Here is a 17,401-nt window from a genome sequence, read left to right on the forward strand (position 1 = left end):
AATATGAGGCTCACTTCTGGTTGTGAACATTTCCATCAAGACTTGCTCTGTTTATCTGCTTTGCATTCCCTGTGCACTGCATTTCAGCTGAAATGGTTTATTGTATCCTGTTTGGAAAACACTATCACATGCATACCGAGAACAGATGAGTTTCTATAAGTTTTGCCATCAATTCCACCCTGATCTTTGTTGTATTTGAACTCTTAAACTATCTGAAATTTGCACTTTAACATTTGCATTTAGCAATTCATCAAAATGTAAATAAACAGTAATCTTGAATTCTCCATTAATCCAGTTATCCTGAAAAAAGTATTCTGGTTTCCACAAAAAAATATCAATCAGCGTAACTGATTTTAATGTTGATAATAAAAGAAAGATTTCTGGAGCATCAAATCAGTATATTATAATGATTTCTGAAGGATCACGTGACACTGAAGACTAAAGTAATGATGCTGAAAATACAGCCCTGCATTAAAAATGATATTCAAATAGAAAAAACTAAATATTTAAATTGTAATGGTATTCACATAATATTGTTTTCACAGTATTTTTGATCTAATAATTGCTGCTTGAGTACATAGATGTACGTACAGTATGTATATAATTGCACATACTTAGGGTTAACGATTTTGAGCAAATATTCAACTTTTTCTGTTTTTTTTTTGTGCCAAAAATACAAAATCTAGCCACAGGACAGAAATCTAAATATCTCTTAACATCTTAATTTACTCTTGAGAAAAGCCTTTGTAATATCCAATGCACCTTTATTAGAGGTTGAGAAGTGGTCTCAAACTGTGCTCATTAAACATAACAGAGCCTCTTGAGGTATGCAAAAACATAACAATAAATGCTTTAGAGTGATCATATTTCCCCCCTAAAACCCACTCGAAAAAAGATTTGTTAGAGAATTCACAGTCCGTGTGCATGTGTGCATGTGAGAAAACCTGAGCTTAATTTCGCCCCTCCTCCCAAATGGGAATGAGTGTGTGTGTGTGTGTGTGTTTGTTTTTCCCATCAGCCTCATCATATTCACAGACTCTCCCACTTCTATGCCTTTCCCTATGGATACCTGGTATGTGCACTTTTACTCTCTTCTGTTCGTCAGGCGAGCATGTGTGTTCATTTATATGATTTGACTTGTATCTCACACAAGAACTAAGAAGAAGTCTTTCTACAAAAGCTAGAGAACTGCTGCAAGATCTCTGTGCTCCTGCGCTGCTGCGTGCATGGCTTTCCAGACAGAGTGATTTAGCATATGGTCAACGGATGAGATGGGTTTCTTTGGTTTGGACTGCAGTGTGGGTGTTTCATATTTTAGAGGGTTGCAGAGAGTTTGTTAATGTATATTTAGTTGCCTCAAATAACTTCCAGGTGGAGATTGTCGTACGCAGTAGAGCGAAAGGCTATTAGCTGTCATATAGGAGTTTATGCAAAATGGTTTTACAGCTGGAAGGTGAGAGCAAAATATTCATATCAATGATTGCATGAATTTGTATATACAAAACCATGATATGCATTAAAGACTTTGGCATACCTGTTAAGATCAGTTCAGACCAGCATGAACATTCTATACTGGTTTATATTCAGATCTAGCTAGTGGACTAGTTTAAATATATATATATATATATATATATATATATATATATATATATATATATATATATATATATATATACATTTTCAGGTACCTTGATGAAAATCAAATTTACATATACATAAAAATCTTATATATATACATATAATCAATAAATACAAATGCTGCCTTGACAACTACATGAAATATGTTTGTATGCTGGAGTACTAAAATTACTCAAATCAAATCAAATAAATTATAGCATTTTTTATGGCACAGCATATTTGTGTAATAATTATAATTTCATTGCCCCCTTATGCAACCACAGCAGTTTTTTTCCAATGCAAAAACATCTGCAAGTTGAACTTTCACATACATTTCCCACTTACAGTACGAGGACAAAAACGATTCTTCTTAAGAAAATGCAGCTCATGGTATCTATTGGTTTAATTGAAAATGAATCAGCTGGACAGGGAAGGCATCCCATCCCAATCTTTCCTGCTCCAGTGAGATGATCCATTCTGTGTGCACCTAAAATCTGTTCAAGCTTCCAGGCCAGATCATTTTTGCTCATATTTCTGCTTTCTAACACATACACAGATTTTAAGTGTGTATGTGTATGTTTTGAAACTAGTGAAATAAGACGGTAGGCAGTCTATCTCATTTTCCTTGTTTGGAAAAAAGCAGTGTGGAGACTCTGCAAAATGTCTTTTTTTTTAAGTCATTCAATTTTAAATGTCACGAGGGTGAGTAAATATTGACATTTTACTGTTTGGATAAACTATTCCTCATTTCCTCATAGGTATACATATAACCGAAGATAGGAAGCATCTATTTGTTTTTGCTCAAGGCAATGTCATGCTAGCATCATCTCAACAACACTGCAAAGAAGTAAAACGCACATAAAGGACACCACTGATTTCTCAACTCAAACCACAGTGGACAATGGGGAAAGGATATTACATCAGCAGACATCTGGCCACTGCAGCCATGGTGCTGGCCGCAATAGCCTTGCTGACCATCATTGCATTATCAGTGGTTTATAATCGAGAAAAGTCCAAAAATGCAGCAAAACTCACCAACGCAACTACAGTGCCAGTACCCCCCACCCCGAAGACTTCCAACGAACCTTGGGACAAATACAGACTGCCTGATACTCTGTCTCCAGAGTACTACAATGTGACTCTTTGGCCCCGTTTGGTGAAGAACGCCATTGGGATGTATATTTTCACCGGCGTCTCTGGAGTGATGTTTACTTGTGTGAAGAAGACAGACCTGATATTAATTCACTCCAACAAGTTGAACTTGACTCTGTTTAAGGGGCACCATGCAAAACTCACGGGTCAGAGCGGCGTAACGGCTCCGGCCATAAAGACAACCTGGTTTCAGAGGGAAACACAGTACCTGGTGATTCAACTGGAGGGGAAACTGAAGCCTGGCAAGTCCTACTGGCTCTACACAGAATTCACAGGAGAGCTCGCTGACGATCTGGAGGGTTTCTACAGGAGTGAATACACGGAAGATGGGGAAAAAAAGTGAGAAGTTGTTTTAGGACGCAATACAGTTTCCCTAAAAAGTACATAGATTCTAAAGCAGGTTAAAATGTCAGAACTTCATTCCATTAGACACAAAATGTCAAACCACGTGGCATCAGCAAACAGATGAAACATCTGCTAGAGATTTCTCTGAACTAACTTTGCTTTTCTGACCCATTTCTGCAACTGCTTCTAAGCAACTGCTTTTAATGATCAGTGGATTTATGAAGTTCATTTCACGTTCCCTAGTAGACAAACCACAAGCGTACTTCCCTTCATGTTCGGCAACCAGAAAATTTCATGAAACTTCATATGTGCATTCATTTTTTTAAAAAGCATATACACTACTGTTAAAAATTTGGGGTCAGTACTATTTTTTGAAATACATATGCATCAAATTGACCAAAAGGGTCAGTAACCCCTATTTAAAAAAATACATTTATTTCATACAAAGTATAAAATTAAAATAGACTCATTTGGATTACTACTTGTGCACAGTGCACATTTCGTAATAATCAATGATCTTTGAGTAATAAATTTATGCAAGATATTTAAAGTGTAACTGAAGTAAACTGAAACAATAGTTTCACTTTAGCACAGTCAAATATTCTTCAGTTGGACCTCATCTCTACTTCTGCACAATTAAATTGCATTAAGTACAACATTAGTTGTTTCAATTTATCAGACGTTAAGCATACCAGTTTAGTATCCTAAAAAAGTATAATTGTAGCGTATTTTAATTAAGCACATAAATATTTAAATGTATTTGTAGTATACTTAACATAAATGTATTTCAAACGCTTATTAGTATATTTATTCTTAGGGAACATATAGGGATATATTGCATATATTGCATATGGAAAACGTGTAATGTTAAAATGTGAATGTTATTAATGTTATTTCAAACACATGATTCTCTTTTGAAATTTCTGCTCATCAAATAACAGTGAAAAAAAAGATTAAGATTTCAACAAATATCTAAAAATAATAAGCACAACTGTTTTCAAAATGTATCATTATAATTTTATATTTTAAAACATTAAATATTATATTATATTAAATATAAAATGTATTTTGAATTGTAATACTATTGTGCTTGTGCTATATTTAAAAAAAAGCCACTTGGTTTGATATTTTTATAATGCAATTAAATCAAGATGTGACTTGTTACTAAAAATAATTTATTTGATGTTGTGACTTTCAATCTTAGAAAAACATTGTAGATAATTTAAATTTAGAAATTTGACATCTCATTGACAAGCAAAAAGTAATTCAATGTATTTATAAGTGCAACTGCAAAAAAAAAAAAAATGGTTTTAATTCTTTCTGAAATTGAGTTTAGAGTTTTGTGATCCAATGACCCTTGAACTGCTCTTGTGTTTTGCAGAATTATTGCCATCACTCAGATGCAGGGCACTTATGCTAGAAAAGCTTTCCCATGTTTCGATGAACCTGGCATGAAAGCTGTGTTTCATATCACACTCATCCATGACCTGGAAAAGACAGCACTGTCAAACAGCCAAGAAATTAGTAAGACAATCAATCCATCACTAAACCTATAACTAATTACTTTGTATATGTGCTCAATGAAAGACCGATTCTGTATGTGCTCACTTTCAGGCCCATCAGAGATTGTAGCATTCAACTGTCACTTGCAAATTTTACTATAAGATTTTGCAATAAATTTAACCTCAAATTTTTTTTTTACCTAAACAGAAATGGTAAAACTTAGAATAAGGTTACATTAGTTAATGTTAGTAAATGTATTAATTAACATGAACAAACAATGAATAATACATTTATTACTGTATTTATTCATCTTCGTTAATGTTAGTTAATGAAAATACAGTTATTCATTGTTAGTTCATGGTAATTCACAGTGCATTAACTAATGTTAACAAGCACAACTTTTGATTTAAATAATGCATTAGTAAATGTTGAAATTAACATGAACTAAGACTTATAAATGCTGTAGGATTTTTCTTGCTTAGTTCATGTTAACGAAAGTAGTTAACTAACATTAACTAATGGAACCTTATTCTAAAGTGTTACCAAAAAAGTATATATATATGTGTATGTATATGTATATAAATGGAATCCCAGGGGACACATGTTAGGAGAAAACTGTTAGCCTGAATGCAATGTAGGTTGCTTTGGATAAAAGCATCTGCTAAATACATAAATGTATTAAATTTCATATATATATATATATATATATATATATATATATATATATACACACACATGTTTTTAACTTTTACATTTTCAATTTTAATACATTAACAAAAGTCAAATCATTAAAGAATAAAATTAACCAACATTACAAAAAATTAACAATAAATAATTATACTAAGGACATTAAATTGTTCATAAAATGTTTTCAGCTTTTTGTTTTTGTTTACTTTCTCCCTCTTAGACCACAAGATGGTCCCATAATTGTCTATTTGATCCATAACCACTTCCTGGATCAGTTTTTAGTGTATTTAAAAATGAAAAGAGCCCACACTTACATAGAAATGTTTTCTTTTTTCTTTTTTCATGGCAGTTAAAGGGAACTGGGTGTGTAAAGATCACAAAATAAAATGCCCTTAAAATATCATTAAAAAGTCTAAGACTTGTGCTCTATACACCAAGCCTTGAGGAAAAAGTAAATTCTCGTCTGTACAGTAAAACACAGAAGAAGAAGGTTAAAAAAAACAAACTATGAAGCACATTTGTTAGTTTATCTAAATTCATTTTTGCTTATTAGTATTATGGTTGAACTGGATCAAAGGTCAGCAGCAAAGACATTAGTTAATAAAATGGGATTAGATACATTTATTTTATTTTCATTTCCCTATTTTCATTAATTTTGTTGAATACTAAATCTGTTTTTTAGGGCTCAAGCCCGAAGGGGCGAAGAGCCCTATTGTTCTTCTAAGGATTATTAGGGCTCAAGCCTGGAGGGCGAGAGCCCTATTGTTTTCCTTAGGATTATTAGGGCTCAAGCCTGGAGGGCGAGAGCCCTATTGTTTTCCTTAGGATTATTTTTTTTTTTTTTTTTTTTTTTTTTTATTCTTCTAATTTTTTTCTAAGGTTTCGGGGGCTTTTGGGGTCCTTAACATGCTCAAAAACTCTTGAAAATTGGCACACACCTTGGAACCTGCGGCCATTAGGGCCGGGCAGAGTCTGATACACGGGCGTGGCACAGGGGCTCTACAGCGCCCCCTGTAGTACCGAGGGCCATATATCATGCATACTTGCACGTATACATATGAAACTTGGTACATATATATAACTCATCAAACCAAACAACTTTCACACTGCATGTCATAAGCTCCGCCCAACAGGAAGTTGGCTATTTAGGGTTTTATGAAAAACACATGCTCTGGAATTTGATATACTCCTCTGAGGAACTCCACCCGTTCACCACAAAACTCGGTGAACACGATCTCAAGACATTGGGGATGCTAAATTGCGAAGAGATTTTTGATATCTCGAACGGTTTGCCCGTGGCGAGGCGTTGAAATTATGGCGAGAAATGAGAAACAGGAAATGTATAATAACATCCACATACATTTGCTGAATTTGATCAAACTTAATTGGTTTGTTCGTTGTATGATACCGATCGTATATATGTGACTTTTAGGAGTCAAAGTTATAGCGCCACCAACTGGCAGCAGGAAGTGAATCATTTTCAGAACGCTTTGAATTCAGCATCTTATTTTTACTTGATTTGCTTCAAACTTCATCAGAATAATGACAAAACACGGCCGAAGACAATCTGTCGTGGGGATATTTATATCTAATATAGTGTTGCCATGGCAACGTGTCAAACTTGAATGTTCTGTTCTGGTGATTTTTAGGCAGATAACTAGCTCAGATTTACATGAAACTCGAAACAGATACCAGTATTAAAGATAGCTAGACCATGGCAAAAGCTTTTTAAAGGGCGTGGAAGAGGCACTCTATAGCGCCACCTTTTGTCAAAAGTGGGGGGATTAGTTTTAGCTACAGACACCAAACTTGGTACATAAATTGTTCTTATCAAGACGGACAACTTTCTAATTCGCAGTCATAAGCTACGACCAACAGGAAGTTGGCTATTTTGACTTGAATATGGATTTTTGGGAATTTTCTTTTGTGAATTAATGCATACTCCTCCCAGGGGAAGTACACTATACACACCAAACTTTGTCTACATTAAGAAAAACCATTGAGGAACTTAAATTGCGAACGGATTTTGGTTAGCTTGAACGGTTTTGTCGTGGTGAATTTTTGAAATGGCAGTAAAAAGGGAAACATTAATTGTCTTGTATGTTTAAATTGCAGCTTCCAAACACTTCAAAGCATTTTTTCATACAAAGATCAAATCATTCTGAGGAAATATGCATAGTTTCACGACTTTACAACACTGTATGGATAAAAGAAAATTAAAAAACTGTCAGACTTCTCAACTGACATGATCTCACTCTGGCCACCCTGTCTGTGTGAGGGAAGGGAGGGGGAGAGGGAGGGGGAGTGTGAGGGGGTTGGTGACTGTGACAGTGTGTGTGGACTGTAGGGAGGGGCTGTCTGGCAGAGAGAGAGAGAGAGAGACCTAATCATCCCTTTAATAATCAGGAAAAAAAAATCTATATTTTAAATTGTTATTGTTTTTGTTGTTGCTAATGGTGGTGTTTTTTCCTTTCATTACAGGTTAAGAAATCTCTTAGGCCTTATCCTTTTCTGACAGTTTTAGGGATTTAAAAACATCCTAAGAACCCTAATTTGTGCTGCAAATAATAATTTCAAACTCATTTGATACTGACCTATGACAACCTGTGACGTGACATGACATTTATTAATCTCATGGATGTAACAGTAAAACTCTTCAACTGACAGATAAAGCTGCAATGCAAGCAAAACTATTTCACAAATGCTTATAGGTCATTAAAATCATTACAAAACACTAATACATTATTTAAGGATTTGGTAACACTGTAAAATAATGTCTAATTTGTTAACATTAGTATATGCAATGGTAACACTTTATAATAATTGCACTCATTAGCTAAGCATTAGTAAATAGTTCATGATTATAAAGCCTTTTCCCTTAATAATAGTCATTATTAAGCAGTAATACATCCATAAATAAATTGTTCTTGGTTTAAAAGCACATATATTACAAAGGAGATTAAAGTCTCAGTTGTCTTATAAAATAAATAAATAAACTAGTGCTGTCAAAATTAGCGCGTTAACGCATTCGATTAATTTGAAATATTTAACGCGTAAAAAAAAAATAACGCAATTAACGCGGTTGCAGTTTTTTTATTTCTGGTTGTGGCCTATGTGTGTTCAACGTGCAAAGAAATATGGATAAGACCAAGGAAAGACTTTTAGACGGAAAGTTTCAGTATAAAACTCTGCCGGATTACTCTTCAGTCTGCCACAAGAAACATTACTCTTCATTCAGTATGCCACAAGAAACAGCAACATTAAAATCATGAACTCAAATGTCATTGTTTAAAAAAAAAAAAAAACAATGACTGTTGTAACAGTGCGTAAATCAGACCTTTCTGTAACGCTAACGTTAATAAGCTTAAACGAAAAAAACGAAATAATTGTGTAGCGGAGTATTTTTGTACACAGTGCCGCGAACTGTCAATCACTCCTGTACGCGTGCATCACTGTCCTCCTCAGCTGCAGCAACTTGCGATCTCTCTATTCAACAAGCTTTAAAACAAAAAGGGGACAAAAAGATCATATTGTCTTTGTGCATAGGCTATAGATTAATTAGATAAATGAATATTTAAATTTGTGCCTTGCCGTCTACGGCATTTTTTTAGAACTTAGAAAAAAGATGCTGCAGCCAATGAGCAGCCGGCGGGGGCTGCAGGACGACTCAACCTCCGCAGACAGTTTTTAATGTTTATCAGACAATATACTCAAGATTTTGCTTTAGTATAACTTCCGGGACAATTAGGGCCAGATTCAGGAGTCGGGACAACAGTTTAGATTTCGGGACTGTCCCGAATTTTTCTGTCCCGTCTGGTCACCCTTCCTGAAAGAGCTGCATTACTTCATTAGCTTGAGTCTGACCTGCAGTGATAGGATTCGAATTTGGTGAGGTGTCAGTCAGCGAATCATCAGATTCTGGTCTTGTTCTTGCAGTATTCAGAGTCTGAAGCCAAGAAAACATATTAAGTGTTGTTGTTAACTGTATTTGATTTTTAACCGAACCGAGTGTTGTGTACACTCATAACGAGTTTCACACACCTTCTCCGGCCACGTTGAGTTGATGACACTTACAGTGGGAAAAGCGACACATGCGCTAATTACTTGTATAACTTAAGGGTGAATGGGTAATGTAGTTTCTTCTCTGAGTGGGATGAATTAGGAAGCTTGCATTGTGAAGGGCGCTCTGAAAATCGGCAGTGCAGGTAAAAGATTAAAACCTGCAGTCCAGTTAGAATTCAACATGGAAATCATTTTTGTTTTTTATTGACATTGATTGTTTTGAAATTCAAATGGTACTTACATGCCTGTGTTATTTCTGTAATAAATATGGCTTTCAAGCCAACAGTTAATTTGGAGGATATTGATGGTTTATTGCAGGTGTGTTGTTTACATGAGAAAATCTGTGTTACAAGTTAAACAAAAATTCCAATAAACAATCATATTTTGAATTTAAATAGTTTCTTTGTCTTGAGTTTACATTAATTATTTACATTTTACATTTACATATGCAAAAAGTTTCAGTCTTTTAATTGCGATTAATCGCGATTAATTTAAAAAAATTGTGCGATTAATTAGTTAATTTTTTTTAATCGATTGACAGCACTAAAATAAACACAACCCAGTTTGATTCAGAATTCAGAAATATTTATTTCAAGATGCAATAAAAGGAAACTGTACACTTGAATAGCTTTTATGCGATTCTTGAAGGATTAGCATCACCTCCTCTTGTAAGATGGTTTGAGGAATATATCTTCGAGATTGTACCGCTGCTCCCTATATGCATAGTATGCAGTCTTCTTAGGGCACCAACTCCCAGAGGGGGCACCATCCCAGTTGCTCAAAAAAACAAAACAAAAAAACATGCGCCATTCTCCCATCCGCGCTCGCGACCGCTCACACCTCATGTTTGCGGCTGAATGTTCGTAATTGATGGATGGACATCTATGCCTGGGTATAGGACATCAGCAATCCGGCACAGAGAAAAGAAAACTAAAGAAAATAAAACAGGCATAAATTTGTCTTGACATTGGACTTTCTAGAGTCTCAAATTTAGGGCCGGTCTCTAAAGTTACATGTGCTATTGTTATACACTTTTCTAACGTCAGTAGCATTTGAAGAGAATGACTTACAGTCATAAAAACAACTGTAATTGTTCATCTAGGTGACAGCTATAATGCACAATTAAATTGAATGTTTGATATTTATTACAACAAACTGTAAGTCATATGTAAATTATGCTACTTTTTCACATGGGCTCAAATGCAAATTTGAAGCTCAATAGCATTTGAGAAGAAAGACTTGCAGTCATAAAACAATTGTAATGTGTTCATATAGGTGTCAGCTACAATGCACACCTTATACATTTTTTATAAATATTAAAATAAAGTGTTACTAAAGTTATATATATTGTTCTGTGTATGTGATTTCAAAGTCTAGATTGGTCGGATTAACCCTTTAACTGCCGCATCCCTTAAAACTTGATTGTCAGAGGGTTACTGTAAATGCTTATGCCCGCTGGGCACAGTTATCCTGATGCCACCGGGGTGGCGTTGCACTGATGGCTTGAGCCCGACATCGCTGCTTGCAGCTATATTTTTTAGGGCTCAAGCCCGAAGGGGCGAAGAGCCCTATTGTTCTTCTAAGGATTATTAGGGCCCGAGCCAATGGGCGCAGGGCCCTATTGTTCCCCTAAGGATTATTCTTCTTATTATTATTTTTATTTTTTATGAACCTTCCGGGGGTTTTTGGGGGCCTTAACATACTCAAAAACTCTTGAAAATTGGCACACACATTGGAACCTGCGGCCATCAGGACGCCACAGAGGCTGGGACCCGGGCGTGGCACAGGGGCTCTACAGCGCCCCCTGGAATAAAGTCAGAAACCTTGAACCATAGCTCACAAATACTTGCATGGATTTAAATGAAACTCAGTACACTTATAGATCTCATTGAGCCGAACAACTTTTGCGTTCTATGTCATAGGCTCCGCCCAACAGGAAGTCAGCTATTCAGGGCTGTTCAAAAAAAGCATGCTCTGGAATTTGAAATACTCCTCTGAGGACTTTCAACCGTTTGCTTCGAAACTCGGTGAACATGATCTCAAGATATTGGGGATGAAAAATTGCGAGGGGATTTTTGATATCTCGAACGGTTTGCCCGTGGCGTGGCGTTGAAATTAGTGCAAAAAAATTGAAACAGGAAATGCCTAATAACATCCACATACATTTCCTGATTTTAATCAAACTTCATCAGATTATTTGTTGTATGATACCGATCGTTTGTATGTGACTATTAAGAGTCAACGACATAGCGCCACCAACTGGCAGCAAGAATTGAGTCATTTTCAAAATGCTTTGAATTCAGCATCTTATTTTTACTCGATTTGCTTCAAACTTCATCAGAATATTGACAAAACATGACCGATGTAAATCTGTTGTGGGGATATTGATATCTTATATATTGTTGCCATGGCAACGTGTCAAACTTGAATATTTTGTTATGGTGATTTTGAGGCAGACAACAACCTCAGATTTACATTAAACTCAGAACACATATCAGTGTTAATGATATCTAGACAATGGCAAAAGCTTTTAAAAGGACGTGAAGGAGGCACTCTATAGCGCCACCTTTTGTCAAAAGTGAGGGGGTTAGTTTTAGCTACAGACACCAAACTTGGTACATAAATTGTTCTTATCAAGACGGACAATTTTCTAATTCACAGTCATAAGCTACGTCCAACAGGAAGTCAGCTATTTTGATTTGAATATGTATTTTTGGGCTTAATTCGGCTGTGAATTAATGCATACTCCTCACAGGGGAAATGAATTATACACACCAAACTTTGTCTACATGTTGAAAAAACATTGAGGAACTTAAATTGCGAATGGATTTTGGATAGCTTGAACGGTTTTGCCGTGGTGATTTTTTGAAATAACATTAAAAAGGGAAACATTAATTGTCTTGTATTTTCAAATTGCTGCTTCCAAACATTTCAAAACCATTTTTCATTTAGAGAACATGCGATTCTGAGGAAATATGCATAGTTTCACGACTTTACAACACTGTATGATTAAAATAAAATTATAAAACTGTCAGACATCTGATCTCACTCTGAGGCATTCTCTCTGTGTGAGGGAAGGGAGGGCGAGGGGGAGGGGAGGGGGTGGGGTGCTTGAGGGCATGCCTGAGAGAGAGAGAGAGAGAGAGAGAGAGTTAACATCTCTTTAATCATCAGAAAAAAACTGTAATTGTGTGTTGTTGATTTTTTTTCATCATTAAGAAAGCTTAAGAAATCTCTCTATCATTTTCTGTCAGTTTTGGGGATGAAAAAAAAACCTAGTACAATTTGTAGGGCTCAGACAAAATTATTTTATATGTTAATTTTAATTATGTTAATTGCAAAATAAAAAAAGATTTTAAAAATACACACACGTTGACTTGTATATATTTTTTTATTCTGATAATAATTTTAAACTAATTTGATACTGACCTATGACAGACATTCTGTGACATGACATGACATGACCTGAATTAACACAATCTTGCTGATTTAACAGTAAAACAGTTCAACTCACAGATAAAGACTAAGCTGTAATGCAGGCAAAAATATTTTACAAATGCTTATAGATCAATAAAATAGTTAAAAATGCTTTTTCACAAAGTGCATAATAATAAGGCATGTTGATATTCTGATGACATTTTTTTTCCAAGCACATTTTACCAATTTCAAATCACATCAATCTTAATAAATACTATAGATTTGGTATTTCATGATTTATGAGTGATATATATAATTGTCCTCGAAGGCTGGAAGTGAAAAAATCATATTCAGGAGTGCTGAAATTTTAGGCATGTCTTCTTGTCATGAATTGGTCATAGAGCTCATTGTAGCGATGCTTCAGGTGTTGAAATAGATTTGTTATACATTATACAGGTTCACTTTTTGCAGAGTGTATACAGTATGTGTATGTGGTGCAGACGCAGCAGCAAGAGCATGTTATTGTAAGGCAAAAACACATTAAAATAATGCGCAAGCATGAATCTCTCTGCTTGCATGCACATTTCCTTTACTTTGTCACAAAACGCGTCCTCTGATACACAGTGGCGGCTCCAGACAATTTTGATTGGGGGGGCAATGGGGGGGTCCTGGTCTTTTCAAGGGGGGTCTCATGAAAACCAACAAAAAATACAGTGGACATGGCTAATAACTGCATATTTCTGCTACTAAACAACAAAAACACCTTTGCAATGTAAACAAATGACAGGCTACATTTGTTATTCATATCCTTCACACAGCACTTTCATGTCAGGTATATTATGCATTATTATTGACATTGATATTTTTACATTTATTTCCAGATAGATATTATTGAGTTTACAGGCTAAAGTGGTCTTGCTGTTGTAAACACTGTTGCTTTTGTAGAAAAAAAATATTTGCATCACATTTAAAATATAATTATATTTTAATTCATTTCTGAATTGTTTTTATTTTTATAATGATAATTCAGAGAATGAGAAAATCTGAATAAGCCTTACCAGTGTTGTGATAATTATTTTTACGTGTTAAAAATAAATAAGTACTGTAATATAATAAAAGTTTATTCAAATAACATAAAAAAGACCAGACCCCTCGATGCCTGTGAAACTTTTCTCCCTCGAACAGCACGCTAGTGTTACTTCTACACTACAGGCTACACACAGCAATATAAACAACGTATCTGCATGTTCTCACATCACATCGTTCTTGTAAAATAATAATAAGTAAATAAACACCAAAATCACTTCGCTGAGAATGAAACACCACTTACCAGCTGCCACGATGTTGAAAATATCCTCTAGCAATTAAAAAATGCGCGTGCAGCATGAGGAATCTTCCCGGTTGGATGAGGTCGTAGTCAGGTGAACTGTCATCATGTTGGTCATTTTATTTACGGCTAAATTATTATTAATAAATTGTACTAATATTATGATTGGACGTGGGCAGGCATTCACAAAAGTTTATGTTATTACAAAAAAAAAAAAAATTGAGGAAATTTTGCTTTGACAAAAGGGCACTTAAGGGGCAAAGGAGCAGGTGCTCAAGTGAACCGGTTCTTTCGGACAATTCGATCAAATAAACCAGCTGAAAAAAAAATGGTTCACCAGTTCTTTTGCGCTCGATGTAATGCCGTCATTGGCGATGATTGCCCTTCATTCAAGCCTTTGGTTTACCCGCGCTTATAACATTAGCAAAGAATCAGTTCAGAATCAATCACCAAAAGAATCAGTTCGGTTCAGATGCGCTCTGTGTCAGTCTGCTTCACGCTGAATTACACATGCGCAGTTATCATCAGCTCATCGGTTCTCGAATCGGACGCGTCCGACAGAAACGGTTCTCGGTTCAGTGTATGAATAAATGTCGAAATAATTATTATTTATTATTGTTCTGCGTAGTTTGAAGAGAAACATTTTTGGATCTTTATCCCGAATATATATATTTTTCAATCAGGAAGAGGCTGGGGGGTCAAATGGGGGGTCAAGGCATTTTTTGGCAGGGTCTTGAGACCCCCCAAGACCCCCCCTGGCGCCGCCGGTGCTGATACATGCTGCTTTCGCTCAGAGAACATGCGCACACTTAAAACCCGTTTCCTCTGCTCAAACTGTGTCCTGTGCACTCACAACTCTCTCTATGCTCATGCGCTAGATATTCATTCTTTTCACACCTTTCTACTTCTAACCTTTTATGTTCACATCTTTTACCATGTGCAGTGTGAATGCTCTGATCCATTAACATGGGCTCTGAAAAAAATATGCATTACAGATAGAGCTTGTGAACCTGGCCTTGCATAGGCATATGAACAGTCTGTCCTGTTCTCGTTCTCCATTTAGGAACGCTTCATTCGGACTGGTTCAGATAGCAACACCAAACGTGCAGTGTGTAATACCTATCCTGCCAACCACCAGATGGAGATATGGAATTACTTTTTAATAATTGTTTTAGAAACGTGTATACAGTATTTAAATAATTTATACAAATCTTTCAAAGTAAAATAATATGTATTTTAAAAAGCCAATGAATTGTACTGGTAATATAGTTTTATATAATAATTTCAGAAATGTTTACAGATCAATAAAAGTATTTTTAAAAATGGTTATAGATCATGAAAAGTGTTCTGAAACAATTTATAATAAGCTATCTTTGGTTTACATTAGTTAATGCATTAACTAACAAGAACTAACAATGAACAATCTATTTTTCAGATCATTTATTAATCTTTTTTTATGTTAGTTATTCCTATCACTAAAAATATTATTGTTTATGTTATTTCACAGTACGTAAACGAATCTTAAAATAAAAATGTAATAAAAATTTAATAATTTTATTAATAATGTATTAAAATATTTTATCTAAGCTTTAATTAACATTTATATAAACACTTATATTGAAAGAGACTGAAATGGAAGTAATTTTTACTTTTAAAAACTGCTTGTAAGACACAGTTAACGAATGCAGTGAACAGATGAAAGGACAGAACAACAAAGATATATAGTGCCCCCTATTGGCAACAGGAAGTGTCATATTTTACGCTGCAACAAACTACTCCTAGAAATTGTTTGACATTAATGTCTTTTTTGTGGTCAGTCTATCATGTGTTTTTGTTGAAGGTCGTGTCCATGGCGCCATGACAAAATTGATGTCTCGCCATAGGAAGAGAAGTTGTTGTAACTCAGGCATAAAATATTCGATCTTCCCCCAAACTTCAAATGTTCGATAAGAGTCTTGGCCTGAACACATCTGAAGGAAAATATTCCATTATAATGATAGCGCCACCTGCTGGCAAAAGGAAGATTGGCACATATAAATGACTTTGGTATATTCTGCTTATATTTCCGACTTTAATTGCATATTTCTCGCCATTCGGCTTTTTTACTAAAGCAGCCTGCTGGCGGTGAGCCCGGGGGCGAGGGCCCGATCATCGCTGCTTGCAGCTTTAATTCTTATTATTTTTTTTATTTTTTATTTAACCTTCCGGGGGTTTTTAGGGGCCTTAACATGCTCAAAAACTCTTGAAAATTGGCACACACATTGGAATCTGCGGCCATCAGGACGCCGCAGAGGCTGGGACCCGGGCGTGGCACAGGGACTCTACAGCGCCCCCTGGAACACCTTCAGAAATCTTGAACCATAGCTCACACAGACTTGCATGTATTTATATGAAACTCGGTACACTTATAGATCTCATTGAGCCGAACAACTTTCACACTTTATGTCATAGGCTCCGCCCAACAGGAAGTCAGCTATTCAGGGCTGTTTAAAAAAAGCATGCTCTGGAATTTGAAATACTCCTCTGAGGTTTTCAACCCGTTCGCCACGAAACTCGGTGAACATGATCTCAAGACATTGGGGACGAAAAATTGCGAGGGGATTTTTGATATCTTGAACGGTTTGCCCGTAGCGAGGCGTGGAAATTATGGCGAGAAATGAGAAACAGGAAATGTCTAATAACATCCACATACATTTCCTGAATTTTATCAAACTTCATTGGTTTGTTCGTGTATGATACCGATCGTATATATGTGACTATTAAGAGTCAACGTTATAGCGCCACCAACTGGCAGCAGGAAGTGAGTCATTTTCAAAATGTTTTGAATCCAGCATCTTATTTTTACTCGATTTACTTAAAACTTCATCAGAATAATGACAAAACACGGCCGATGTAAATCTGTTGTGGGGATATCGATATCTGATATGGCGTTGCCATGGCAACGTGTCAAACTTGAATGTTCTGTTATGATGAGTTTGAGGCAGACACCAACCTCAGATTTACATGAAACTAAAAACACATATCAGTATTAGTGATAGCTAGACAATGGGAAAAGCTTTTAAAAGGGCGTGAAGGAGGCATGCTATAGCGCCACCTTTTGTCAAAAGTGGGGGGTTTAGTTTTAGCTACAGACACCAAACTTGGTACATAAATTGTTCTTATCAAGACGGACAACTTTCTAATTCACAGTCATCAGCTACGACCAACAGGAAGTCGGCTATTTTGATTTGAATATTTAAATTGAGCTCTGATTTAATGCATTCTCCTCAGAGGAAATGTTCACTATACTCA

General features: G+C 35.6%; 1 protein-coding gene across 2 annotated transcripts in view; it reads left to right on the plus strand.

Annotated features, from left to right (window-relative positions):
- The first annotated feature begins 982 nt into the window (after positions 1 to 982).
- Positions 983 to 17,401, plus strand: part of anpepa (alanyl (membrane) aminopeptidase a) — a 58,077-nt gene continuing 41,658 nt past the window's right edge. Inside the window, exons 1-3 of one of the 2 annotated variants that reach the window (XM_052561063.1) lie at positions 983 to 1,072; positions 2,376 to 3,108; positions 4,496 to 4,638. In XM_052561063.1, coding sequence (XP_052417023.1) covers positions 2,519 to 3,108; positions 4,496 to 4,638 — 733 coding nt within the window. In that variant the 5' untranslated portion in view covers positions 983 to 1,072; positions 2,376 to 2,518. Of the gene's footprint in view, positions 1,073 to 1,300; positions 1,454 to 2,375; positions 3,109 to 4,495; positions 4,639 to 17,401 lie in introns of those variants that run through there. The other variant, XM_052561064.1, reaches the window with a different exon arrangement.

This window comes from Carassius gibelio, chromosome B7 (assembly GCF_023724105.1).
Source record: "Carassius gibelio isolate Cgi1373 ecotype wild population from Czech Republic chromosome B7, carGib1.2-hapl.c, whole genome shotgun sequence".
Taxonomy (NCBI): Eukaryota; Metazoa; Chordata; class Actinopteri; order Cypriniformes; family Cyprinidae; genus Carassius; species Carassius gibelio.